General features: G+C 41.2%; 1 protein-coding gene across 1 annotated transcript in view; it reads right to left on the reverse strand.

Annotated features, from left to right (window-relative positions):
• fstl4 (follistatin-like 4) overlaps positions 1-27,842 on the reverse strand; it is a 196,780-nt gene that overhangs the window by 123,506 nt on the left and 45,432 nt on the right. The window contains exon 3 of the mRNA XM_073478835.1: positions 653-895. Within this exon, the coding sequence (XP_073334936.1) occupies positions 653-895 (243 nt within the window). The remainder of the gene's footprint in view (positions 1-652; positions 896-27,842) is intronic.

Raw genomic sequence — 27,842 nt, forward strand, 5'->3', positions numbered from 1 at the left:
TCACTTGATATCACTTAATCTCTCAGTTATTCAGTTATTTTCTTAAATCAAGTGCAGTATTTCTGTTCATCCAACAGCTGGAGTTATTTAATTTCAAATAAATATGAACAATATTAACTAATGTTTTTTTTTTTGCAACTACTAGGACTAAAACGTATTCAACACAAGACTAAAGGCACTGTATGCGACATTTTAACTCTGATTACCCCCGCAGTACTTTGAGACAAAACATCATCGACAGTAATGTTGCCTTTTCACTGGGTCAGCTTTGGAAAGAAACGTGCTAATCGAGGTCATTGTCCCTCAAACGCAACCAGAAATTCAATGCTTTCAGAGTTTGTCAGTATCATTACATGGTGGGATAAATGAATGACAGATTGGAAAAATGTTTTTCCTCATCGGCAAAAAGCAAACGAAGATTTCAACCACACCTGATGCAACGCAACGGAGGGCTAATAGCAAAACTGTGGAGAACCGCCTGCACTAATCACATCACGGGCGTGACATACAGACTTCCTTTGTGTTATTTATTAATCCCAATTATGACAAATTAGCCCAGTTAATTTGGACTGTGCTGATGCTGGTACCTTGGAATAACCTGTGAAACAAATCTTTTCAGGAGCCCTCTGCAGTGTCAGTGTATCAGTGGTACCTTTGAAGAAGCAGTCCTTGCTGTGCACCACATAGATCCGTCTCCTCTCCAGGCAGGCGGTGCGGTAGACCTCGCAGTGGTTCTCGTAGAACCTGCCGTCCGAGCCACACACCGGCACGAAGGAGGGCCGGCATTTTTCCTGGCAAACACACTCGGCGCGGCCGGTTTCTGCCATCAGCACGCACTGTCGACCCCTCCCACAGTATGTCCTCCGGCAGGGACCTCCATCTGGGTCGGAGAGGGCTGGAAGAGCGAGAGAGAAAAAGGGTTTATTTAGGGAAGGGGTGAAGAGTAAATAAGCGAGTTCATAAGAAACTTTCTAAATCCACAATTTTACTTGTCTTTTTTTTTGGATCTGAGCCACAAAGACAGGTACGAGATAGAGATCAGCTGGAGTTGCACAATGTGAAATAAACATACACCTGTCTCCTCAGCACAGAACACAAATTTTGGGGGTGAGACAGAGAGAAGTATTGATTCATTTCCAGCAGATTCACCCTATCTGAAAATAAAATAATGGTGTCTGGAACTGTATATATACACTATTGTATTTCAACAGATACTGCATGAAACTTAAACAAAGGAAAGAAATAATTACAGCAGAGCAACAGGATGAATTATACATTATGCACCCGAAATAGCAGAAGCGTCAACTCACGCCAAACACCTCCGGTCTAGATCGCAGTTATAACACAGTGCTAACAAGGAAAAACTTTTTTTTTTTTTTTTTTGTTAAACAAAATGTAACAGCCAGGTGTCCTCATTATCACCTCTCAGCACTCATTCACACATGCATGTGCACATCAGTATACAAACACATACAGATATGCATACCTGAGCATGTGTAGGTGCACTCAAAACTCAAGTAGAGCTCATACAAGCTGCCTCACCGACTCCTGCCCCCGTCAACACACTCACACGCACCATCTTCATAACAGCCGCTGCTTGTGCCAACTCCTGCCTCGCACACACGCACACACACACACAGACACGCAGACACACACATGCAGGCACAAATGCACTAGCTAAGCATTCCCCATCATCACCACTCACTGCGTACGACACCTCACTTCTTCCCCCTGATTTAATCTATTTGCACTTAAAGCAAGTCAAAAAGCTGCTGATCCAGCCGGACGCTCCACCTTGGATTGATCTTTCCCCGACTCCTTCAGCTTGACCGGGACCCCCCTCTCTCGCTGTGATCCCAGAGTTGGATTTATGGACCCGTGTGCCTTTGGGGTTATCGCAAGGAAAAAAAAAAGCTACAGCAGGTACAAGCCAAGCATTTGGTGACTCTCACATCTGGCAAAAGTCAATGGTAATGAAGTCAACATGAAAATGATTCATATGATCACGAGAAAGCTCAATCAGTATTGGCAAACATGAATAACTCCTACGCAGGCGCCCACGTAGTGTTGCAGAGGAGCAACTCCAGTTCAGATTTTATTTGACTAAAGATAGCTGAGTATTTATACAAAATTCTCATGTGCAAATAAATTAAGTCTAATTTATTTATTCTAAATGAAATGAAGAGTAAATTGAATAGTTTTCTTCCTATGTTTTCTTTTGTTGCAGCTGTTGGGAGACCCTTCTTTACCCCCGAACTCCCACACAATACTGAGCATACTGTTACAGAATATAACAGCTGACTGCAGCCATCGCAGGCCTGTGGCTGGCTGTTTATCCTTCACTACCTGCTATACTGAGATCAAATAAAAGAATCTCAGGATTTGTTGTAAAAGCAAAGCTTCACCTGTGATCGACTCTGGTGAGCTTAAGATCTGCTTCTTCTTTTTTAACATTTCAAGCACTCTGACTATGTTTTATTAGCTTTGATGTTAACAAGCTCCATCATTTGCTATAGAATCCGGGGCGAATATAAAGCGATGTGAGAAGCAAATTGCTCCACGTGAATAAACACCACGTCGAGATAGAAAGAAAACAAGACTATAAAATGGTGAAAATGATGTCATAACTCTAACAGCCAAAGAAATAAGCATGTAAAACAAAATCTAAAGCTGCTGCTCATAACATTACATTTCAGTTACGGGACACAGTGAAGGCTGGTTTACCATTACAAGGAGAAGAATACACACCCCAAAGGGTCTTTGTGGACTTTGTTTCGAAGCTGTTTTTGAGGCTGAGTCATTTAAGATGCCAAGAAGGGGTCACTTCTATTATCCCTCTGCAGAACAAGGCTAAAAACCACACTGGCTTAACTTAAAAGAGCCCAGTCCAGGCTTTTATAATCAAACTGCTGAAAACAGAAATTGAATTTGCCTGGAGTATAATCATATCTCAACTCTCAGCATATTCAATAATAGAGGTAATGCGCTGTTGTCGGAGGACAAAAGTCCCTTAATTACATAAAGGCGATTCCAGGGCCGACGTGCAGAGGCACACAAACCCGCACACACTCAGAAAGAAAACACATTAATACACTGGCACCCTCCTACTCACTTCGAGGCGTCAGTATGCAGGCGAGCGCACACTCAAGTGTTCAGTCACTGTCTGATACACAACATCTGTGCTTGCAAACACGGGCACACTGTCAAATACAAACACGTACAGATCCTGATGAAACAGTTAGTTCATCTATCAATTAGTGAAGATCTATATGGATTTACTTTACTAATGAACTTAACTCATATATTAACATTTGGGGGTCCAACTTCATGTCTTTGCACTTTACATCATTATAAATTGAAGATGAAAAGACTGCAGTTTTTCTCTGCCTATTTTGATTTAAAGATTTTTCATTTTTTTCAAGTATGACCAGTCAACTCCCGACTTGCCCGATTCCCTTTTTCGTTCTTTCTTTCTCTGAACTATAATTAACAGCATACACAAATATTCTTGTAACTTTTTTTTAAAGGGAAAATTAATTTGCATTGTATGCATGGGAAGAAGAAAAGCATTGATATATAATACAACAATAAATATAAACAATTAATTGCTAATAACAATAGGCTACTTTAATGGTGAACTTCAGCTCCCTCTCATAAGCATTTACAAAATGTATACTGTGTGTAACGGCCGGTCTTGCTGAAAACCAGACGATTACGGTCCCTGGCTTGTAAATTGATGCATGATGTGCATTCTATGGACTAAACCTTTAATCAGTTCATAAAAAGATAATTAGTAGACATGTCAATGTGACAAAAACCTATAGTTGCAGCCCTACACTTAAAGAAAGGCCACAGGTATCCGTTGTCTAACCTGACTTGGTGCCAATGACTACTTCTTCCTCCTGATTAAGTATTCGGATTCTGCTAGAAGAAGCCGAGGGGTTGGGGTTGTGCCAGGTAACTACCCCGAGGGAGGCGCGGGGAGGGGGAAGTAAGACAGACTCAATTCCTTTTTATCCAGTTTACTAATTGTTCTGCATGTCTCGGCAAAGCATCTGTGGGAAATGCAAAATAGCCCGGCTCCCTCGCGACCTTGCTGTTCATGTCAAGGTCGGGGACGATTACAAGATCGTTTGTATTCTCCAAGCGTGGGAGATTAAACGCTTAGCAACAACCGTCCGGCGGCAGTTACCCACCGGTGGCTGTTCTTCCTTCTCCCCGCTCCTCATGTTTGCTCCCTCCCTGCCTCTCCTTTCAATCCATCAGCCCCCGCACCCTTTCACATTTTGCACAGAGAAAAGAGTACATGAACAGCAAGCGCTCGAACAACAGAAACAATAGGGGCCTAAAAAGTTACATCTACAATGCACGAGCCGTCTGACATTTAGCTAAGTCCTGGTGCGCGCGCTCATCCTCGCTGTAAGCCCTTTGTCTCGCGTTCTCTTGGACCATGTTGGCTGCAATTGTGGTTTGCTTAAGAGGCTAAAAGTGTCATTTGATAATCCTCCCCGTCTAAGCTGCCGGCACAGTGCTTATGAATGGCTCTTACAAGTTCAGACGCTCTGTGGTGCCAAGACAATGCCAGGCTGACCATCCGGTGTCAAGCCTCAGATCCAGTCACTCTGGTCCTTTCTCTTTTATTTTTCATTGGGGTCCTCTGTCTTTTTTTCTCTTTTATTTTTCTGTGCATGTGTACACTTTGTCTCTTTCTCCATTCCCGTCTGGTTGACGAGCTCTTCCGCACTTAAGGGAAATTGAGACCGGGCATTGTCCACTACAATCAGAGATTTCCAGGACACGTTGTGCGAGGAACACTGTCGATAATTGCATGGGAACATGAGGGATTTGTACAAAGTGTTAAGACTATTTCGCCTTATCTTTCTGACATTTTTCGACAGACAAAGATAAGTTTCCCCTTTTATTTCCTTTTATGCGAGCCTAAGTGGATGAGAGCATAACTGGAGGCACGGCACGGCACAACTGTCTGCCTGACTGACTGACTGCCTTTTCATGTGTCTGGAGAAGCTACAATCTTGTCAGTCTCAGCCCCTCGCTGCATCATTGTGATGAAGCCGTTGGTAATCTAAAACCAGAGCGAGGCATACAATCTGTATGCACGCAATCACAAATGCACTGTACAGCACGCTTAAAAATAAAAACACAAAAAAACACAGCTAACACACAGGCAGAGAAAAAGAGAGTCAATATGTCACTTCACTCTGGAAGCAAAGCACTTGTCTAAACCCTCGCTCTATTTAGCAAGTAAAATATGCCTCGATATATTTATACCTGAGGCTAGACTCTCAAGCTTTTCAAATCCTTTTAACATTTAGAGGCAATCACACCAAACTTTATTTATTTTGTGTTTAATCCAGCTCCACAGAGGGAGAGTTTGTTTTGTTTGATTTTTGATACGTTCTCCTCAGAGAGACAGAGGGCCACTGCCGAGCGTCTTACTAATTAGACTGGAAGAACATTTGCCCTGCTGATGTGGGACTCGTCGCCTGCAGCGCTAACATGTTATAAACCGCCCTGATCCATCGTAAAACACAGAAGCTGCAATCACAAACCCTTCAGGATGCCAGCGTGTGACATTTACAGAAACAGAGCGTGGACTTTTTTTTTTTTTCGCCCGCAGAAGACAACTTTTGTTAGATGTAGTTCAGCGCCATGAGTGTAGTCGTGTCGTCTTTTCTTTAAACTTGTGTGAGTACAGTTGTGTAGCACGGGTATAAAACACTTGTGCTTATGTCTGTGCCTTCTTCAGCCCCACAAAAAAAAGCTCTGTCACATCTGCTGATCCTACAGATCATTCTGTTTGCTCTGAAGCAGCTGTAGATAATTAAATTCAGAGACGCGCCGTCAAACACTGTCTCCCCTGTGCCGCGCGGTACGACAAAGCGCTTCTGACATGCACGCTGCGCTGGAATATCAATGGACAACAGGAGCCCTTGGTGCTACTGTAGGTGAGAGACACTGTGGTGTTCACTCACAGGAACATTTGAGAACACACTGTCCACTTCGCTGCAATGTACCAAAATGACGGTACATTTCTGAGCACACTAACTACTTTACAAATAACCAGAGACAGAATGTACTACAGAGTTTATTTTTCATTCTCTTAGATTTTTTTTGGCCTGATGCAATTTTTTTTTTCCCACTAACAACTGACGATGTTCTCTAATCGTTCTCCCATGAATTTCTCCAGAGCTTCTTTTAGTTGAAGTAGAAGTATTCACATCCTTCGACCCAGCGATATGGATATATTTACTAATATGATCAGAGAGACACCATCATTGCTGACTGATATTCTCGAACCAAAATACAGAGAATAACTTTGCATTGTCTTGTTTCTTTGCGTCATCTTTTAGGACGTGCTTGATCACATTCCCTTATCCGTGCGCTGCAACGGGAACATTACTGAAATATACAAAGACTACAAACCTCACGCATAATAACTGTTTCCTTCAACAGACAAGGATTTATTAGCCTCGACTTGCAGAAAGGACTGGGACGACAGGTGATTTAACTCCAGCGTGACAGGTCCCAAACCCGAATGATAAAGGAGGAGGCATCAACTAGAGAACTTGGTCGGAGAAAAGTTTCCTTCTGGTGAAAGCCAGGAGTCTGTGGAAGCCTCGGGACCAACCACCTTTCTTTCAAACTGGAACATCATCGCCACCAGAACAGCCTCGAGCAAGGAGAAAAAGAGGCCGACCACGTAATACCACAGGATCTCCAGGCGGACATGACTGGGATACACGTGCTATCAGATGCAAGACAAAGCTAATGACCAAGAACTCTAGAGGTCCTTTGTCGACAGCTTATACAGAGTACATCTTCCATCGTTCATCCAATGCTGAGACACTTCACTCATAACCACAAATGTCTACCTCGGGTAAAGAAAACCTGACTTTGAAACATCCTGTCTCCTCCTGACTCACTCAGGACACTAGAGGCGACCGCAGGGACGCGACTACATGAGTTAACTCGGGAAGATAATTACATTTAACATAAACTTTGTCCCAGAGCCATCTTTCTCCATTAAGTGCTGCAAATTACCTATTACCTCCATGACCTCTTTTTAATGGCAGGTTAGCCTGTACCTTGGTGTTCCTCACATGTGATTGAATTGATGGACACTGAAAACATTTCAGCAGTCATCTCATCAGACATAAATCTGTAAAGTTAGAAAATACTGAGGACATGAAAGATTGCTTGAAAGAATAAAAAAATCAAGAACTAAAAAGTAAAAGTAATCATAACTAAACCGTGCTGGCCACGATGCTGCACACGACAACCAAACTATGGTCACACAGAAGTAACGATAATCTTATTTTATGGGTTTTACTTGGGTAAATCAACCATAACATCATCCATTTGTTTGTGGACTAAAGATCTGAATCCTTGAATTTGGTATTATGGATGTTGCCATCTTGTTTTTTGTTTCTTTTGGAGACAGAAGCAGCCGTGTTTGGACAAGAAGATAGAGCTCTGGAGGATACTGACTGGATAAAGCATTTCCTGCTTTTGTCTATTTACTCTACATGGGAACACAGTTACAAAATGAACATCACACTGTGTTGAAGAAGACTTGAAACAAGCAACTGAGACCACAAACTCATCAGGAAACTGTCCGCTGAGGTCAATAATCAAGTCAGAAGTAAGGTCATTTTATTAGTTGGATCTCTTTTTGAAACCTGTAGCGTCACCCCCTGCCGACAGTTAGAAAGAGTGTAGGCATTTCCACATTACCTTCACCTCTGAGCACCCAGAGGCTCCGTCCACTATTTATACAGTCAGTGAGTTTTACTGGTGTCAAATCTATCGAATATTGATTTGTTTTTCGGGAAATAGTGCCAGAAAACAATCCCCATCAGTCCGTCTCTGCTCATTATTCCCACCATGTAAAGGAAATGCACACGTGACTGAACCTCACTGATATCTGAAGAGGCATGTTCATGGTAGGACTAAAGGAAGTAATCATAGTTGATTGAGTGAACATGTCAAGTCCCTTATTAACACACGCTGACTCTGTTTTCCTCCCATGTCTTGGTGTTTCTCCTGCCCCCCCCCCCCCCCCCCCCCCCCCCCCCCCCATCTCCAGGTTATTGATTGTGAAGGATGCAAAAAGGAGGAGGAGACGTAATCAAGTGAAATGAGAAGCTGCTCTTAAGGGGGGTCTTACCGTGTGTACCGTCACTTCTTGGGTAATGAGGATAGTAAAAGAGGGACTTTAGTTTGCATAGATGTTACCACCATGGCACTGTGTGTGTGTGTTCAATCTGAGGACACTGCAGAGTTAAAATCTAGCAAGTAATTAAAGTATAACAAATCCGTTTAAAGTAAAATGTCATCTTGAGGCAGAGGGTGTTCAGATGAATTAAAGAAAGCAGAGAACGATAAATTGAGTCTAATAAGGGACAAACACATACAATGGTATATTAATCAAAGTAATGGAGGAAAGAAAAAAGCAAAGGATAATAAGCAGAGATGAAAAAACGTAGCAAACTGAAGGCTGAGATACAGAAAAAGAGAAAGGGTTGAGAGGTACAAGGCAGCAAACTAAAAGACAAAAGCACGAATGAATGGACAGCCTGTCCACTGACACAAAATGTGAAAATTCTTTGAAAAAGACTTCTTTGAGAGGCGGTAATGGAGCGGGGCAGACAGAAAGGCTGACTCAACCTCTATATTCGGTTTGTGCCTCAGACAAAATGCCACTGGGCTCATCTGGCTGCTTCAGCTGATAGGCCCGTATTGATCTTCTGATCCTGTGTATCTGCAGCCGCTCCACCGAGGGGCTCAGCTCTCTTCAAAGAGCGACCCGGGAGAGCCGGACCCCGCCTGCTGTTACCGATACCTGCGGGCTCCAACATGATCCACCACATAGCAGCTAGTTGGGGATTCCTTTAGGGGGTTCAGGGGGGTAATGGTTTGTTTGTGATTGGCAACAGGCTGGGTCACAGCCTGAGCAGGCCCAGAAGATGAAACGTGATAATACACCGGCTATTGCTTTTTTTGGGAATCTGTCTGATTCGCTGAACCAGGACTGATACTTCCATTCTCAGCACATATTGTAAAAAAACCTTGTCGCTCGATTATGTGACCTCACTCCAACTTGTCTCAGAAAACTTTTTTACTATTGTATCGACTCTGAAACTCAAGGCTGCCGTTCTTTATTCTTGGCAGGTTGACATTTTGTAACTACAAGCTTTTCACCCGACAGTTGTGAAGTGGCAGATGTGCTGCTCATGATGACTCATATCGGCCATGAGCTATTCCCAATTTTATACAAATATTCATTCATTTATTTCCATCCACTGAGTCTTTTTCAGGGCTGCTCTTGGGGCTGGAGCCGATCCAAAAACTTGCTGAGCAGAATGTACCAAAAAAAAAGTTTAAAAATAGTGTCAACTACAAACCAAACATACAGCTCAAATCATATTCATGAAATGTTGGAATGAAAAAGGGTGTTACAGCATTTTTGACGTCGACATGACGAAACGTGTTTTCTCTCGGCGACTTGGAGCACGACCGCCAACGGGGTACGGAAATGAGAGCAGAAAAATAAAGGCAAAGTATAATCGAGGGAGGAATAAATGCAAAAAGAAGCTGGCGAACCCTCTGGGAGTACAAGACTCTGACAGCGACGGGGGGAAACTACTGTGAGACCAGAGTGAGCAAGAATTCACACCAGGCAGCCGTCAGTCACATGGTCACCTGGTTACGGCGTGACAGGTATCTGCTTCTCACTCTGTGGGCTGCCCTCCCCAGGAGACTGAAGATGATTGGAGAGGGTGGCAAGACTTCCTCTTGTGAAATAATGATTTTTGGATGCAGCCTCTGGGCTTTCCCCACTAATTAAGTATGAAGAAAAGATGGAAATAATCATCGTCTGGTGTAACAGTCTTACAAACTGAGGGGAGCTCAAGTCAGGGCGGCTCGCAAGTTTGGTAAAGGAGAATTTGCAATTATTTTAATCCCGACATTGGAGGCCACGAGGGAGTTTATGTGTTTTTTGTATTTTTTTCCAGTGGGTGGAATTCAGTATTACCACCGCAACTCTAAAGACTGGGTGAAAATACATGTTTAATTGTAAAGTATCTTCACTGAAATCAAGCTAATTTCTTTTATATCATGAAACACACAACTTATTCTATACAGATCTTCCTCTGTTTTGAATGAAAGGACTTAATTTGGTTCAGAACTTAATTAAATGACACGCTAATATGTATGTAAGAAGATGTTTTTTGCATCCATATTCATAGATCCAAACATTCATACAACAGTAATCCACACTCACATTGAATACAAACTAACCTGAATGTCATGCTTTGTTCAGGAAAACACAATTTCACGCAGGTGTTTGTTGCGCACCATCTGCTCCGACTCCAGATGGATCAAAGATCCAGAGTTTACTTTGCTGATTTTTAACCTGACGCTGTTCAGGTGCCTAAGAAAGGCTGCCGAAGTGTTTTCATGCCTGCATGTGCCTGTAGTAGAAAAGCCCACTTAAAAAAAAAGGCTCTGTAAGACTCGGAGAAGCTGGTTCACACCGTCTGCAATATTATTTACTACAATTTCACCGCTGCTGCAGCTACAACTAAGGCAACAGCAATATAGCAGGCCTTAGCATCAGTCCTCTTCAGCTGCCACACTCATATTTTCACATTAATGCCAGCACGGCCAAGGATGAAATAAGCTCTCAAACGTATTCCTCTGCAGTAGCTTTGAGCGAGCATATGAGTGTGGGGAATATAATCTCCCCTGGAAAAAAAAAAAAAATTCCTTCACATCTAAGGAGTTTGTAGTGTACAAATGAAAAGTGTTTGAAACGAAGAAATGTCCCTCCCGTGTCCTGTAAACAAGGCTTTGGAGCCATATGATCTCAATCTTCAAGGCCTAAATTAAACTGTCATTCCTGTTTGTGTGTCTGCCAACGTGCACATTTGTGTGTGTGATAAAGAAAACGAGTGGTGCTTCAGTTTGTTTTCGTCTTATTAAAAAATGTTTTTTTTTTTTTTTCCAGAGCTGTACAACCTTCCCATGTTACGGTCCCACATCCCTGTTTATTATCAACGGCATCTTAATCCCTTCGATCCATCTTCAGCCCCGCTATGTATCTCTCTATTTATACATCTCTCTACAGTATATGCTGTATTTCTGCTGACACCACACCTGCACCTTCCCTCCCTGCCCGGCTCTGGGAGAACAGAGACCGGGCGCCCCCGACGGCCTCGCTCCCACAGCCAAGATGACTAATAGCCCCCGCAGGGCGAGAGGCTGCAGAGGTGAGGCGCAAAGGGGAGAGGGAGAAGATCAAGGGCTACGTGGTCTCACGCGGCTTGTAAAAGCTTCCTCTGTTGGGTGGGCTCTGGCTGCTTAACGCTCTCCTCAAACAGAGATGGTGCTGTGAAGGAAATCCTTTGAGTCCATTTAGAGGGGCAGAATATTACTGGCCACAACAGGATTCTTATCGAAGAGCACCGAGTCATCAGATAAAAAAGGTTCTCTTTAATCTCCAAGATGGACTCCATACATGGCTCTCTTATGGATTAGACATGCAGCGATTGGACTGGTCTATATCAGCTTATTTGACAGTGATGATACATGTTACTTCTAAAAAAGTGCAACCGCTGCAATGTATATACTGTAGTGTACTTCTAGCCGCTGCTAATTGGCAGTCTTTGCCACCTATAGATTTGGTATTTTAACCTAGCTTCCCGCTAAAATCAGGACAAATAAAATTACACAGCAATAATGAATTGTGCGTTGTCTAACGGGTAAGGCTGCTATTATTCTATATGTTTCTAACGTCAACAAATCCATCTTCTCTAAAGGAATCACCAACTATCTAAAAGAAAGAAAATTTGAATCAGAAATGGGAATCGTCCAATAAAACTGCAATCAGTGCATCTCTAGTATCCTTAAATATTAGGTTAAAGACAAAAGGCTACAACTACAGTTTGCACATCAGGCTAGAGATGGATCACTGTGGTTGAGACATTTTTAAGCAATTATTGGTCAGAAACAACCGTCAAAGTAGAACACATTACATGCTCCATCACCCTGACTTCCTGCCTTTTAGAGACAATACCCACAGGGGGACCTCTGATGCATGTCATACCCCTCTCTCTTCTCACATTTCCTGTCTCCAACCACTGACTGTGCAAAAAAGACACAAAGCCAACTTAATCATTTCATCCTATCAGACATTTGCGTTAAGTTCGGTCATAAGTATCTTCTGAATCGTTGAGAAATGGCCTAAAATGTGTTTTGTGGGGTCGCAGTGACCTAGTATAATCAGTTCATCCTCGAGTCCAAGTGGACATTTGTGCCCAATCTCGAGATATTGTGTTCACAAAAATGGGACAGACAGATGGACAAACAACCTGAAAACATAATGCTATCGCTGGCATGGAGGCATTAAAAATAAATAAATAAAATAAACAGGACTGCGGTGTGTCCGTCAACTTGTAATATCACTAACGTCACCACTGACAAGGTGTTGGCTTAGACAGGAAACACTAAGGGATGCTACTTTGACAAGTACACTGCCAGTGTATTTTATTATATTCTCAGTTACATAAATATCATACTATTCCCTGTCTTGCCATGATCATTGGTACTGGAAATAAATAATAAATTACAGAACACCAATTTGAATATATTTCCCAGGGACACTGGGCTGAGAGTTTGCCCCGAACATGTTTTCAAAAGCTTTTCTATGACAGGAAAAAAATAATAAATTTCACATCTGCAAGATAAAAAAGATTGGTGGCTGAAAAATAGATCGTGTTTGAGACCACCATTTGCATAAGATTAGTATTATCAAGGGGACTTCTGTCTTGGCAGACATGGAAAGATTCACACAAGATTAAAATCCCAGATGATCTGTGCTATTATTACAAATCACTGGGCGTCCCCTAGGTGGTATTAGTCCTGTGTGAATGGAGCTTTTCACTTCACCTCATCTCAAGATCTGCACTTACACAGACTGTTTAAGGAGTTGGGGATATAATGCATGCTGAATTACTGTGTGAAAAATATGTGCAGATGCAGATGCAGTACATACCCCAATGATTTTTTTATGCCTTTGTGCTTACAATTAATATACCTACTGCTACAACTGCCAGCTACCTGCTGTTACCTTATTCATTTTATTTATTTATTTTGCAGTGCAAACAGAGACAATGTTTAACTAGACATCGGTGTTTTGCCGTTGAGGTTTGAGATACATTGCAGCGCAGCATGATTGCAACACAGTCAAGGAATTTCAATTTGCAGCCACATTGTCAATAGTGTGTAGCTGCGGTGCTTACATGAACACCCTTGCTGGACGTTAATGTAATAAAAACTACTACAGATGGAGCAGCTGAGGAAACCTTTGTACACGGTTACTGAGGCAGCATTGTTGGTGATGATAATGATATTAGACTGCAGTCACAATGTACCTGACAGTATTTGGGACTTGCTGCTTGCTCGAGTGTTTATTGACTAAGTTGTGACACAGATCATTCAATCGTATTCAAGGACTCAAGTACTCAAGGACTCTTATGCAGATTGTGTGTTATATACTTCTCCATAAACAATGGTGTTGTAACTTTTTCTATAAAAAAGATGGTTAGGGTAGTTTAAAATGATCAAACTCGTAGTGACATGTACTGTTTCAGAGCATGGATGTCATTGTAGACGATTAAATGTATTGATAAACTGTAAAATATCCTGCTTACATTATATTTCTTTGACCACATTCAAGGAGTCATTGCAAAAACTGTGTGTATATCTATGGACCAATATATCAATATCGCAATTTTTTACTCCCTAATATCGGTATTGGCATCAGCACCAAAAATTGGGCACCAGCTGGGCTCTACTTAGTAACTTTAATTGATTTTGCTGAAGTAATACGGATTGTTCCATAGCTGTCTTCTTCTTATGCCTGTTTAAATGGCACACGTTTAAAAAACAGAAAAAAAACAAATCAATTACAGCGACGACGAGTCAGATCTAACACTACAAGGAGAGTTCATCAGCTCTCATTAAGCAGAGTATAATTTGGCTCCATCAAACTGCGGTTAAGATGCTCTAAAGTGAAGTAAAGAGGCAACAAAGACTAAGAAAGAAGGGAAAAGTATCTTCACGTTGGCTTTGCGCAGAATCAAAAAGCTCAGCTACGATTGCCAGAAAGCTGTTAAATTCAGTTGGGTTATGAAAAAGCTCACAGAATTTCCTCAGAAACAAATGATGAGAAATGTGCTTTTATGGTCACTGTGACACTGGAGATGGTCCACAGACCATTTCAAGTGTGAGGAACGAGAGGAAGATGGCATAGCCGACATAGATGGAGAGATACAGTGAGGAGACAGATGATAAAGACTAAAACAGCAGGACGGGACGGAGAGAAATGATTCGACTTGGAAAAGAAAGCCCCTCAGAAAGCTGAGGAATCCAGAGGGCTGCGTAGGCCTTTATGGGCGATCTCTATGAAACATGAAAAGATAAAAAGCTAGACCAAGTTTTGCCACATAGGTTCCCTATGGTTCTCCAACACTGTGGGCCAGTAAGGAGTATTGCCAGACCGCTAAACTAAGGCCACATTATTAACAACACGGTAGCTGAGACAAAAAAGCATGTCAGAGGACCATTTACATAAAATCCATTTCACAACTGGTCTCTGAATTTGATTGACAAGTTAGCCTAAAAAAAAAAATCTATCAATGAAATAACCAAGAAAAATGATCCGAAAAACAGAACACATTTCAATTCAAGGATAGCAGGAAGGCACAGTGGGCAAGAAAATGATGTGACTCATATACTTTGGCATTCACTGTCACCAAGGCTCCCAACTGGACACGGGTTCAGTTCACTAAGGAACTTGTTAGACCGTGTTTTCCATCAACCACCAACTGATGGACATATCGTGCATCACTATCCATTATTTGTTTCAGTCATTTTTCAAGCAAAAATGTTAAACATTTGCTTCCAGCTTCTTAAATGTCAGGATTCGCTGCTGTTCTTTGTCATTTATAATAGTAAAAGAAGAGAATTTGGGTTTTGGACTGTTAGTTGGACAAAAGAACCTATTTGAAGACCTTATTTTGGGCACTGTGAAGTTGTAATGTGCATTTCTCTTCTTTTTTTGGGCAATTAATGGATTATTTGTGAAAATAATCTGTAAATTATTTGAAAATGAAAATATTTGTTAGTTGCAGACGTCTGATAAATGGTAGTGCGCTCATCTATTCTGTGCTTTCATGAGAAAAAATCAAGTCATGGCCAAGTTCAAAACACCAAATTATCCCAAATAGAGGGAGCAGAGTTTTAAAGATGAAACACTTCTGACTGCACCATCGCTGCTCAGTCGGCATTATTTAATTCAAATCTGATGCTTTTCAGGTGAACAGTCAAATTTGTGACCGGAGGTAACCCCAGCAGTCACCTGATAAAGACAATGCCAAACCAGACAGGTAAAGACAGAGCCACAAACGGATCAGCCCAGAATTAGAAGTACTGAATAATACATTAACACTTTTACCGTCTTATACAACTGACAGGTCTTATGTTTAAATGATGATTTGCCTCAAGGTACCCCAGAGACATAATGGAGAAAAATAGTCGGATATATGATTCTTTCCTTTTTGGATTCAAATCATCAGTAGAAAACAAAAAAAGCAGAGAAAGAGTCACACACGCCAACACAAATAAAACACGCACACAAAACAAACCAGACACAACCTGGACCAAAAAAGGAAGCTAATGAATAAATAAAACAAAAAAAACTAGCATCTAAAATAGCTCTGACCGAGCTCGGCCCGGGGAGAGGCGCTCGGTGAGCGATCTCATCAGTGCTGCTGTCGGGTCCGCTCAGTGGTCAGGAGAGCCGCCGCGGTGTTGACAGCTGGCTGTCATTACTCCAGAAGTGAGGGGTGACAGCAGGACAGGAAGAAGAAAGAGACAGCAGACAAAGGGAGAGAGGTGGGATGGGGAGCGATGAGATGAGAGGAAGTAAAGAAAACAAAGGAAAAAAAAGGTGAAAGGGGAGGTGAGGGAGGACAGGAGAGAAGAGTGAAGTGATCTCTTGACCTTGATGGATTTGGGCCAGTAGTCCATTCCCTGGTGCTAGGTTGGGTTCATTCTTTGTCAGTACAGCGTTTTAAAAAAACAGATGACATATGCCTTTGTCTATTATTGTGTTCCACTGTAAGACAGTCTCTGATCACTTTATGTATTTTGATGTAGATCTGTATTGAAACAAAGAACAAGACGTCGTCTATTTTTATGATATTATGCAGATTTTGTGACCACGGCGGAGATATAAACGCTCACGTCTTTTTTTTTTTTCCTAGTTAACACCTTTCATATACACCTTTGCATCCCATTTTTTAAATGTTACATTTTGCACTCCGACTGCCAGCCCTCACACCTTTGCGCCGCCTGTTTTCATTTCACAAAAGCCCATTTGCATTCAAATGAATTTTAATGACTTTGGAATAAAGTGTTTACTTTTAGGCCCTGCATCTAAATGATTACTCAAATCGCTGAAATTCTTGCAGCACAAACGATACTCAATATACTGTAATCAACAGCAGCGGTAGGCAAATAGCAGCCCGTGGGCCGATACCTGACCTCGAGAAACATTTTTTCTTTAGATTAATTTCTACAGCTTACATCAAAGTGATGTTTCGCACATTTTCTGTAGATAACACTGTAATGACGAGGCTCATGTAGAGGTTATTTTCCGCATTTGACCTTGTAACATCTAATAACAGATCAATGAATGGAGTCGTGGCATGTGAAATAAACAAAATATTAATTAGGAATAATAGCTTCAAGACAATTAAAATCAAATCTAATCTCTCACCTCAAGATGGCATACTGTAACCTGAACTTGACTTCTGAATACAACACAACCATGTTGACATTTGCCATATTACAAGCTGGGGCGTGAGGGCCATGACACGCCAGGTCGGCGCCGTGGGGTGAGCTTCTGTGGCCCTAGTTTTTCTGGTGTGTCCCGCACTGTTGGCACTAGGTGGCCCTTGTTGGCAGCTTTTAGGCTGACTGAGCAGGTAGAATTGGCGACGAGCCCGTCAGTGAGAGAAATCACTCTGACTGCTGTTCAGTTAAGCGAATCAGTGACCGACGGAGAAAGGTCGGACGCTGTAATATCCATGAATTCAGCCGTTCTGTGTCGTTTCTCCTTATTCCTCGACGGTGATTAGACGTAGCTATACAAATGAGTGATGCAGGAAACTTCTTTATAATAACAACAATTTCTATATCTGTAGTCTACAGTTATACCAGTGCCACCTCGTAGTATGGAGAGTTATTACCTCTCATGCAGGCGCAGAATGTCCGAGCGAGTCGGCAAACCGGCTGTAGTCTTTGTGGTGTGTTTGTGTGCAGCTTTTTGTAAGAAACACAGGCAACGTGAGTGGACGCAACACTGAGCTTTCATAACAGAATTTTTAAAGAGAGAGAGAGAGGTGAACAGAGACAGAGGGAGAGGTGGATCGGGCCCAATGTGTCGAGGATTAGGGAATTAGGGCTTGTTGGAACAGCCAGTGTTTTTTTTACATGAGGCCGGAAATATGCCTCTTGCCTGGAGATGTGGGTATTCTGTGAATCCAAGTTGGATTTAGATTTAGCAGTTAAATTCGAAGGAGGGAATATGGTTAACATAAGCAACAAAACTCCATATGACACTTTGTTGGTGGAAATGCCAAGGGCTGAATGAAAACTCTGCACACACGAGTGTGACTGAGCTCTTGCGCGCGCAACATAAAATAAAGAATACAAAAAGTTGTTTCGTTGGCAAGTTGTACAGACGTTTACCCAGATTCTCCATCGGAGAAAATACGGCAAGCACAACACAGGAAGCACTGTGCGACTCGAGAAGCTTAGAAGAAAATATGAAACAACACGGCCTCTGCTCGTGCTTAGGTTTGGCTTTCGGTCGTGTGGCGAGTTCACAGAGAGGGCATGATGGGAACACTCAGCTTCAATCAGATCACAATCCATAATAGATGGCCATGTAAATATCTTATGAGGGAGAGCCATGGAGAAAATGACTCTGTACTCAGGAACACACACATAGACAAAGACACACATAGACACACACAAAGAAACACAAGCGTAGACTGCAGAGCCACAAAGAGCAGACATCCCTCACTGTCATGCACGAAGAAAAAAAAGTGTAATAGAGTGTATTTATCTAATATTCATGCAGCATCTTAATGGATCTTTAGTGTGAATGCTTTCTTGTTTTTGCTGTTGTCCGTGTGCGTGCTCAACAAAAAGCAGGACTACTTGAAAAAGACCTGAGTTCGCATCTGAATGTGATTTTCCTGTTAAAATGAAAAATACATAAATAACAAATGTTCCATGGATCTTACTTTTATCAGCTTTGGTATTAAAAAGTAAAGACTGCTGGCAACAAAGAAACAAAACATACTTGTGTGAACTCAGCAAACTGTTAACACTTGAAACTGCAAATGGAAGAACACATGAATGCACGCCTACACAGATAGTCCTTGAGAAGTTTGCTTGAACTCTTGATGTCGAAGCAATCTACAAATTACTACTAACTATCTGGCAAAACATCTGAAACTTAAAAGTCTTAAAGAAAATCTTGCAGGGATTTCAATACATGAAAAACCTTCACTTATTAAACCAATCCCATGAATTCAACGACCCAACATGCAAACGTTTGAGACACAGATCAAGGTTAATGTTACAACGCTGAGAAGTTGAGGACTCGCAGGCTTTACAGAAGCTCACAGACAACAATCGACAGAACTTGTATTTCTGCTCTCCTGACAAACGCTTCAATGTTTTTTTGTGTTTTATTCTAATCCGCCTGGTGTGAGTTTTGACAGAGCTGTGACGTCATGTGCTCCAGTTTAGATCGATGTTGAAACTGCACATCCTGCGCATGAGTCAGACTCTGACAAACATTTAGATGACATTTAGACAAACTTAGACAAAACACTTAGTACATAATATGAGTAATAATCCAGTTCAGCTTCAGTGAATTAATGAGTACAAGAACGCAAACGATTTGTAGCAGATAAACAATAAAATGACGAGACAGTGAAAGATAACATAGTGAAGCACCCACATTGAAACCACAAACTTTACAGGCACACACCTTAATAACAAGTCATAAGTAACCTGACAGCTGATAGGATAGAGGTTAGAGATATTTTTACCTCGCCAGAACATAGTGAACATAAGAGGGCAGAGGGAGGACTTCATCACAGAGTGGATGGTCACAGTCATAAAGAACTGTTCCAGCCTTTAACACCGCTCTGACAGACATATTGTTACTGCCACGCTCCTGAGGTTTTACTAGCAGAGTCATTAATGGAGATTAGGATTTTCCCGTGTTTGATATTGAAGTTGTAAATGAGGACGACTCATTCATAAAAGACTTTAAAACATAGTGGTTGAAGTTTCTTTTCCAATACTGAAACCGAAGGTCAGCTTTGATATGAAATAGAGTTCCTTTGTGCACGTACACAGGGATTGTAAACCAGTTCTTCATCGAGCAATTGCCTCAGAAATGATTCTTTTTTCTTTTTTTGTAATAAGATGTTTACCAAGATGTGGTCTGAAGATGCAAAACCTAACTATAGAGACACTTGCGCACCCTCACACGCACTGACCACCCATTCACTCACAAGCCCATTACCTCATAACATGTACGTTTGAGAGTCTGCTCTGTGCTGTCTGGGTGGTGATGATATTATGAATGCACATCCAGCGCAGAGCCCTGCAACGCCCCACAGGGGAGCACTAAAAGCAAACCCTGACCCTGTTGATCATCAATAATTCAGCATAAATCAGGGTTAGAATAAGTGCAGCGCCGAACGACACATTTTCTACAGCGCCCAGAAGAGACGATGGTCTCCGCCGTCATTAAGTTTGCATAAGGCCCAAGCCTCCCTGTTAGCTGTCCACAAGGCTGAACATTAGCTCCATTACGTTGAAAAAAAGGAAGGCTGACAGAGGGAGGATGGGGGGGGGGAGAAAGTGGCAGTGCATCCTCAACCACTCTGGGTCTCTTCTGAGACCCACCTGGCATGACAAAAATGGAGCTGGACGCCACCATTGTGGGTATAGGAGACCATCAGTGGCCGACAGCCCAGCTGGCTGACTGACCTGTTGGAAACAGGCAGCCATGCCAGCATTGAGCCAAACGTTAGAGTCAGAATGACGAAGGAGGGTTTGGGTACAGATGAGTCTGAGAATGATGGAAAGATGAAAATGGGAAAAATGAACAAGACAGGGCAGCAAGAACATGAAAGATACACTAGAATTAATATAATAGAAGCATCTATTTTGAGTCCACCCATTCCACTTAAACTATTCTTTCGCTCTTTTTTATGCATGGCTATCAAAAGACACCAGTGGCATGGAAACAAAAGATGGGTTATGAAAGAGTAAAAGTACCCACTAACTGTGATTGAAGGGACAACACTATGTTTTTAAAGGATTATCCTACCGGTCAACTCACTCCTCAAGCGATTAGTTTGTATACCAAACTCCTCCAGTCCGAGGATATCTATATTTACACCTGTGCTCTACTTTCATATTTCAGTAAACACTATCGTAAGAAGAAAGGATCTGGGCTAAGGGCCCAGTGAGACCAAATGCAGTTTTTGCAGTGAGGTGTTTTTTTTCCAGTTGTCTTCTATAAGGCAGTGCTTATGGACCCTGAGCACCTCACGTGTTAGATGCCTAGAGCGCTTCACAGTTTTGCAAGAGAGCTCTGAACACCTCAAGTTGTTCAACTTCAACTAGGAGGAAGAAAGCACCTGGCGTCATAGTCTGTTCCAGATTCAACTTACACAAATAAGTATAGTATTAAGCCTTAAACTGAGCATCATCGAGGTGAGGCTCCTTGACCGGTTGGTTGTACCCCCTGTGATTTTACCACTTTCTGAGGGTCTCATGTACCCACACAGATCTCCTATTCCCTGTGTCCAGAGTGCCATTTGGGAACAACCTCTCACCCTCAATTGGAGCCAGAGCAAATGCCCTTCACCTGTTCATTCTCTCCAACAGTTAACTACTTCTAGCTCGTCAAATCTGACAGATCTGCGAGTTTACTTTATGGCAAAATCAAACAGGTTGATTCTGTAAAAATAAAAGTTGTTGCACTGTTGTTGTAGGCTTCAAATTGGGCCCTACGAGTGGAAGAAGCTGCAGCCCAGTCTCTGTAAGATTAACATTGATATTGCTTTTAAGAACAAACATTACAGCAGTCACAAAAAGTCAAGATCACATGAACAAGAAACTAACACACAAATCCATCAAATCAATCTAAACAAAACCCACGTGGCCTAATCCAAATCCATGCTGAGGAATTGACACTTCTGTCGTTCTCAGTGACTCTGGGGTCTCATTCGGGCGACATCATTCAAATACTGTTGCAGTCTAGCCCACTTTTACACCTTACTTCACAGGAGGTTTGGTGTAATGATTATCTGCTTTGCACAGCTGAGTAGTTTAGCTCATTCTGCTTTACAGAAGAGAACAACAATAGTCTGACTCACTGACAGATGAAATAGATTAGAGTGACAGCGCACTTTACCAACACCCCCATGGAGTTCAAGGGACAGCCTGTTGCTTTAATACACTGGGAAGTGTGAGCAGGGAGATTATTTTTGACTGAGATGCAAAAAGTTAGAAAGTACACCGTTCAGTTTTGTCAGTAGCTTTTAAATTTGAACAGATCATTACAAAGGGTAGGAGAATTTCATGTAAAAATGATCACGATCAGATAAAAATGAACAATATCACATATAGTATCAAGTAGAAGTACCTAACCATGTAGCTGTAGAGCGCTTTCAAAGTATCGGGATAATGCTTACAGAGCAAATGCCAAGATGTGAGCATTCAAGCAAACAATCAACAGAGGACAAAGACTTCTCATATGAGATATATAAATACTGTGAGCCTTTGACCGTCAGGGTTTGTTTACTATTACAGTATTTTCCCTTAAAAAGACAAACCATAGTGAGTAAAATAACAAAATAGCTGATTGTGTATGAGTAAGTTTAAATCAGACTGGATTTACATTGACCTCTGCAGTGATTTGCATTAAACAGGTGACTGAGATTTGCATTTTTATGGAGTTCCCATGGCCTTCTTTTGCCCTTAACTCTCTTTGAACAGGCGAGGCAGGAGATAGGGATGTTAATTATGGACCACAAGGACCACAATGGGAATGATCTCAATGGCTTCATTGTGTTATCCCAGATAGGTTGTAATTGAATTATGGACGAGGTGGTGGGGACCAATGTGGAGCGGTATGCCGAACACGGTGGTCCCTTTTTTTTAAACAATGAAATTAATCCAGTCTATTATGATAACACAACTCTTTTTAAAAATCCCATAATAATTTCTGATTGTATTGACAGTATTACAATGTTTGTGTGGCAAGATGAATACAATGGAGGTGACCATTCAAGGTCAGGGGGTGTTTGTTAGCATCATACTGCAAAGACTGAAGTTGAATAAATAAACAAAATTATTTTTCAATAACATATCTTTTGAGAGGTGTAAATGTGTCTAAAAATACACATTACCAAGAAACCAACATATATATTTAAAAAAATATATATATACGTATATATACTAAACATTGTCAGTAGTTGCCCATTGTTCCTCGTGCAATCATGTCTGTCTATCAGCTAAGGGTTCCTCGATGTTTATGAAATACACCAACACACAGCCTGTCTCTGCATGATGTTTTAAGTCTTTACATGTGAAACAATTTAATTCTATTGCCGTGTTGGTTCTTTGAATAGTAACTAACTTTAAACTTCATAACAGTTCAATCATACAGAAAAGTTTTAAGCAGATTTGAGCCGTCTTAAGGGTTTGGTTATATCACATTTTGCTGACAAATTTGTTGCAATGACTGTTATTAATATTCATTAGTGCAACTTTGTAGCTAGCAAGGCTTCAAAACTGACAGTGGCAAACAGATCCATTACTGTGCTTCAATTTTGTTCAGTGCTTTCATCTAATATTGCTTGTCATTTTTGTAGGTCGGTGTTTTTTTTTTTTCTGCTGTTTGGGGAATAAAAAGAGTCCTCAAAGGAAATCTTGGATAAAAATGCAAATGAGTTAGTGAGGATAGTCTGAAGGCACCAAATTAGAAAAAGCATTTAATTTTCCACAATGCTGTCGGATGATCATTTCTGTATTCTCCTGTAACTCAAATATAAAAAGACGAAAGGAATGAAAGGAAATTGTTTGCAGTCACCGTACTGTGGCTGCACTATATGTACAGGATACAGGGTTTTGGGGAACGGACACACATGTCCACACACAACTGTACACGTATGCATAGAAAACGCACAAAAAAACTTCAACATAACGTACATAAACTAAATAATAACATAGTAAAACAACAAAACACATACGCATATAAACATTGAGCGTACAGTGTCCCTGGGCCCCTGGCAGAGATAGAGACAGGGGTCCCAGAGGACTGTGGTGGGAGGAAATAAAGAAGATTACAGTAGTAAACAATACGATCACATTACACTTTTAATAACATTCCTTTTATCTCTCTCCTTGAGAATCTCCTTCTTCCCATTCTCAAATCATACTCTGTGTCTCTTCGCCTGTTGTGCTTCTGTGCATCTTTTTCTCTCCAACTGTCACTGCTTTCCCCATTCGCTTTGTGTTCAACTGGCCTCACAAGACGACGCGGTCGTTGCAAAAAAGGACTACAGTGGAGTAAACTGGAATACACTCATGCATGCATAAAGACATTAATTGTTTCCTCTCTCTTCGTTGTCAGTTGACAACAATAGCAGCGTGAGGAGGGGGGATTGCTCACAGAGTTGAGAAAATGACTCTGTACTTTAAATGAGATCAAAGTGACATGACACTCCCCTGGAATCAAGAGGTAGAAGAGTGAGAGCTGTTAATTAATGGTGACAGTTTTATTCACTCTCTCGGAGGCAGTGCAACCGATATTGTACCAAAATTCTGGCACAACGAGGAATGAAATCGCAGCCTGCCAACCCATCCACCTACCTACTCTCATATATACCTGTGTATAATTGTATACTGGAGGTCGTGGTATGTACTCTTGGGGCTTTAATCATGTACAAAAGAAACATAACACAAAACGGTAAATATGGTTCCTCACATTTGTTGTGCGCCTACTACCAGGGCATTTAATTCTTGTGAGTCAAGTGTTACACACAGCGAGCGACGCCTTGTCTGGTTTATGTTTTCCAAAAGGTTAATAAAATCAGAAATGTCCCCAGATGTCCACTTTCAAGGCCATTTCAATCACTTGCTGCCTTCTCCATCTTTTCTCCCAACATTTAAAAGTAACGTTAGTCTAATCTTTGATCCGACTTTACAATTTCATTGACCACCCAAGGTCGGAAAAGCAAAACACTCAACACTGGTGGGCTATCTTTTGTGTACGCTGCAAACTCATGTTCTGTCAGGAGTGATGCATTCATATAGTCCATTTAGTGTTATGAAGACGGCAGACAGCGTTATTATTTTTGGTGTGTTTTCTGCACTTCCTGCTGAAATATCACACATTTCATTGAAGGGAATAAAAAGATGTGGCGAAGCAAACAACTGCAACTGAAGTAATCACTTCCTATGCACACAAAGTAACTGACACATTGTTAAGGAAAGTTTCAATCCAGCCCTATTCAAACCACACAAACTTCAAAGTGCAATCTTCTTTTTGAAGATCTCTCCCTGGTAGATTGGAGATTTATTTTTATTTTTGTTTCAAATAACTTTAACACATCTTCATCTTCACAATGATTCAGCCTGGGCCAAAGCTACAAGATCAAGACCAACGAGCCGAGGAAACATATTATTTACTTTTTTTCTGACCAGGGAAGTAGCCATAACAAGCACAACACCAGACCAACTGCAACTGGAGACGTCGTCTGGAAACCACAAAACAAACGACCTTGACAACTATCTTCTTTTAACTCGTTCATATTTAATTACCACAGATGTAGCTTGGGCAGATCAGTGACAAAATGCATTATCCCTCTGAGCTGAACAGCAGCATGAGTGTCTGAAATGTTTAAGATAAAGTTTTCTTACACATTTTACATAATATATCTGCATTTGATAGGCGTATATACGCATGTTATATTTAGAACTATAGCTGGATGTGTGTAGTGGGTTTCATATCAATCTGACATACAGTGTAGCAGATTGGTTCTCAGACTGACTGGCAGGCTTCCTCTGGGGCAAACATAACACATGGAAATAATGTGGTATGCATCTGAAGCTCACTGAGTCTGATTCGTGTGGGAACAATTACCAAGGACGAGTGTTAGACTCTGATTTGCAAGTTTTTTTCAGAAAGCAAAAGCATCATGAAGTAGCCTACAAGATGGAAATATTTCTGACTGGGGATTAAAGAAAAACAGATGATGCTCACTGAGCAAAAACTCTCCAGTAGGGATGGATCGCTGACTGGTCCAGCCAATTATCATGGTGATATTCAGCATTTTTACGATTATCAGTAGACGTGTTTTTTGTATGACTTTGGCTTTGATGCAGCAAGACCAGAGTGGTGACTGCAAACAGGGAAAGCTCTGTTTATAGTCCACCACTCTGGTCTTGCTCAATGTTGTGCCCACAACACTATCTCATAGGTTACATGTCACAAGTAATAGCCTATCAATTCTGAATCTGCACAGTAACTTGTAACTATAGTTATCAAATAAATGTAATAGAGTGGAAGTATACAGTAGCAGAAAGAGGAAATACTGAAGAAACTTACTTAAAAAGTATACTTAAGTACACTACTTTGGTAAATTATCATAAAGGTTGACCCTAAGATTTGTATTCTTACTGCAAATATAGATATAGATATTTTCCAAATTTCCTTCATTGGTTTCTTTGATTATTAATAATCGGGATCAGTCCTGAAATAAAAAACATTTCGGTTAATCCCTGCTCTCAAGTTTGTGTCTTTTGTTTCTTAATCTTAGGCAGTTTGGGCCTACAGTAGTTCAACTTGCATTTTCACGTGTACAACAGTAACTCAGAAGAAACATGCACTAAACAAATGCATGCAAAGTCTAATGTGATTCCAATTTGATTTGATTTTTGGCAAACAGTTGAAGTTACAGTCGCACAACCCGTGGTGCAATTGAACAAAGTTGGACTTATTAATGCAGTGTTAGTGTTACTTTTATCTCCACACTGACAAAATGCATCACCTCTCCTCTCTTGATCTATGTTGCACTGGTGGACACATCACAAAAGGTCGAACTCTGTCTTTAAATGTACTTTCATCATCTATTTTTACAGGGGTAGAGATGTCCATTTCCTTTCTCACATTTAAAAATTAAAAAAGAGATGAAGCTGTGTCAAATACAGCGGATGGCACTTAGAATAACCTTGACTCACTCCTGATTCCTGCCACAGGAACTGAAACCCACACACATTGAAACTTTCATCAAAAAAGGCACATATAAAGATAGATTTATCCTGCTCTGCAAACCTGCACAATTTACAATTTAGGGGATTAAGCGACGCTCTTATTCAGACTGACTTACAACAAGTGAGTGAGTACGGTTCATTGTCGTGCTCAAGGACACGTCTGTTGATAGATACTTTCCGGCTATCGCGGGGACAAGACCTGTAACCTCTCAGTTAATTTCTGCACAATGCCACGCTGCCTTCTCATTAATCAAAAGGGCACACAGAGAGGGACGGAGACATATGTAAGCCTGACCCTGAAACCACACACACGCAATTTGAATAATCAATGTGAGAAGAAGTACACTTCTCCACAATTCACATTTTCACATACATAAATCCATAGTGCGTCTGCTCGCTCTCTGAAACCCTGACACACATATACAGTGCTATTTATCAGCACATCATTTGAATACAAAACTAATTTTTAACATTGCTGATAAATAATAGACATTACGCATTAAACATGTATGGTTACAACTTTCTTCCCTTTCAATATTGTATAAGTTTTTGCTTTATAAATACAAGTACACAGAATTTCATTAGATAATTGCATCAAGACACCCACACATAAATCTTTCCCCACAGTTATCTCCATATCAACCTGCAAAGCCACTTACATGCAGAAAACGTCTAATTGGACTCTTCAGTTAGAGAATATGCACACACACACACACACACACACACACACACACACACACACACACACACACACATACACACACACACACACACACACACACACACACACACACACACACACACACAGCCAGCGTTCATAACTTCACTCTCCACTGGTATCACTGCGTCTTGCTGGCTGACTTGTATTTCATGATACAATGGCCCAGACGTCCACTGAGAGTAATTAAGTGACTCCCAGCACTTTTTGCTCCTCATAATGGCTAATCTAAAGATCATTAGTAACAGTATACGCTTGACTTGTGTTATTTATTATGCTGTTCTGCTTCCTATTAAAAAACTCTAGCTGGATCATGATTGATACCGGGGTGCCTCCATGCATTGCATGTGTCCACGCAGGCTCGGTGTTAACAGACGGCATGTGTGATTTCAGCCAGTCAAGGATCTCACTAGCGGAGGAAATTGCTTTCAGGTCGTAGTTACCAATCATCAGTGGCACATTATGAAACCTCAAGGTTGAGTTTCAGCAAAGGGGAGGACAACAACTTCTCTTCTCACAAGAACTAAGGTTGAAGTGATATACCATTTTCAAGGTATAGAGTGGTAGTGTATGTACTGTCTACATTTGCTTATATACCTGTTAAAGGTATGAAGGATTTACCCAAAAAAACTGAATTTAATCAAAAATCTGTATT

This window comes from Pagrus major, chromosome 13 (assembly GCF_040436345.1).
Source record: "Pagrus major chromosome 13, Pma_NU_1.0".
NCBI lineage: Eukaryota > Metazoa > Chordata > Actinopteri > Spariformes > Sparidae > Pagrus > Pagrus major.